The sequence below is a fragment of the Acyrthosiphon pisum genome, unplaced genomic scaffold (genome assembly GCF_005508785.2).
Source record: "Acyrthosiphon pisum isolate AL4f unplaced genomic scaffold, pea_aphid_22Mar2018_4r6ur Scaffold_1721;HRSCAF=2220, whole genome shotgun sequence".
Taxonomy (NCBI): domain Eukaryota; kingdom Metazoa; phylum Arthropoda; class Insecta; order Hemiptera; family Aphididae; genus Acyrthosiphon; species Acyrthosiphon pisum.
This window is the reverse complement of record NW_021766229.1, coordinates 3,408-4,414: the sequence shown is the minus strand read 5'-3', so window position 1 is coordinate 4,414 and position 1,007 is coordinate 3,408. Positions and strand designations below refer to the sequence as shown.

The 1,007-nt window shown below is 32.3% G+C and overlaps 1 protein-coding gene across 1 annotated transcript in view; it reads right to left on the bottom strand.

Annotated features, from left to right (window-relative positions):
- LOC103311380 (uncharacterized protein K02A2.6-like) overlaps window positions 1-472 on the bottom strand; it is a gene marked incomplete at its 3' end in the record, with an annotated part of 4,256 nt that extends 3,784 nt beyond the window's left edge. Inside the window, exon 1 of the mRNA XM_008190973.1 lies at window positions 424-472. Coding sequence (XP_008189195.1) covers window positions 424-472 — 49 coding nt within the window. The remainder of the gene's footprint in view (window positions 1-423) is intronic.
- Between the last annotated feature and the right edge of the window lie 535 nt (window positions 473-1,007).

Here is a 1,007-nt window from a genome sequence, read left to right as displayed (position 1 = left end):
TTAAGACGACGGCAAGAATCAGAATTTCTATATGATGTTTAGTTTTTTTTTAAATATTAAAAATCTTAAAAAAGACATTTTGGTTAAACGGCACGTCATGGCGAGCGGCGGTCGAAACAACCACCGACCGCCGACCGCCGACCGCCACTATCTGATCTAATTCTACGTATTTTACACACTACACGCACACACACACACACATACACACACACACATACGTATATATGTATATACAAATATATAAATATTTACAACTATATTTATAATTAATTATTATTACATTATATTTTTAAATTTTGGCTGAACGTATGTCGTAATTACCAACGTTCAGTACCTACTTCTGCAGTCTGTGTTCGGCAGTTCGGCCAAATTGTTGTTTAGTTTTTTTTTTGTGTAAATAAGTGTTGCTCATAAAATTGTTACAAAAATGCCGATGTGTAGTGTTTTTGGGTGCAATGAACGGAATGGACATCGTTTTCCAAATAGAGAAAAGTCACCTAAAAGATTTGCAATTTGGACAAATTTTTGCAAAAGAAAATCATTTAATCCAGGACAAAATGCTGGAATATGCAATAAACATTTTTTGGAATCAGATTTTGATGAATCATCTGTAATAAAAAAAAAACTTATGCCAAATTCGAAGGAACCGTTTTTAAAAAATAACGCTGTTCCATCAGTAAATGTTGAACTATTGGTTCGAAACAAAAAAAAACCTCGTACGTCGATGAACTCCACTGACGTAAGCCAGACCAACTATAATATACTAGAACCTATTATTCTTCTAGATCTAGAAAATGAAGTTGAAAATAAAATATGTGAAATTGGTATTCAATGTGAATTAGGCAATGAAACTATAAAAAATAATGACAGCCGAAACTTGTATCAACTTGTATGATGGTCAAACAGTTATGAATATCTCAGGAGAAATACCGTTTGAACATTTGAATAATTCTTTTGAAAGCGATGTTTCACAGAACGAAGATAATGAACAAAATGAATCAAACTGT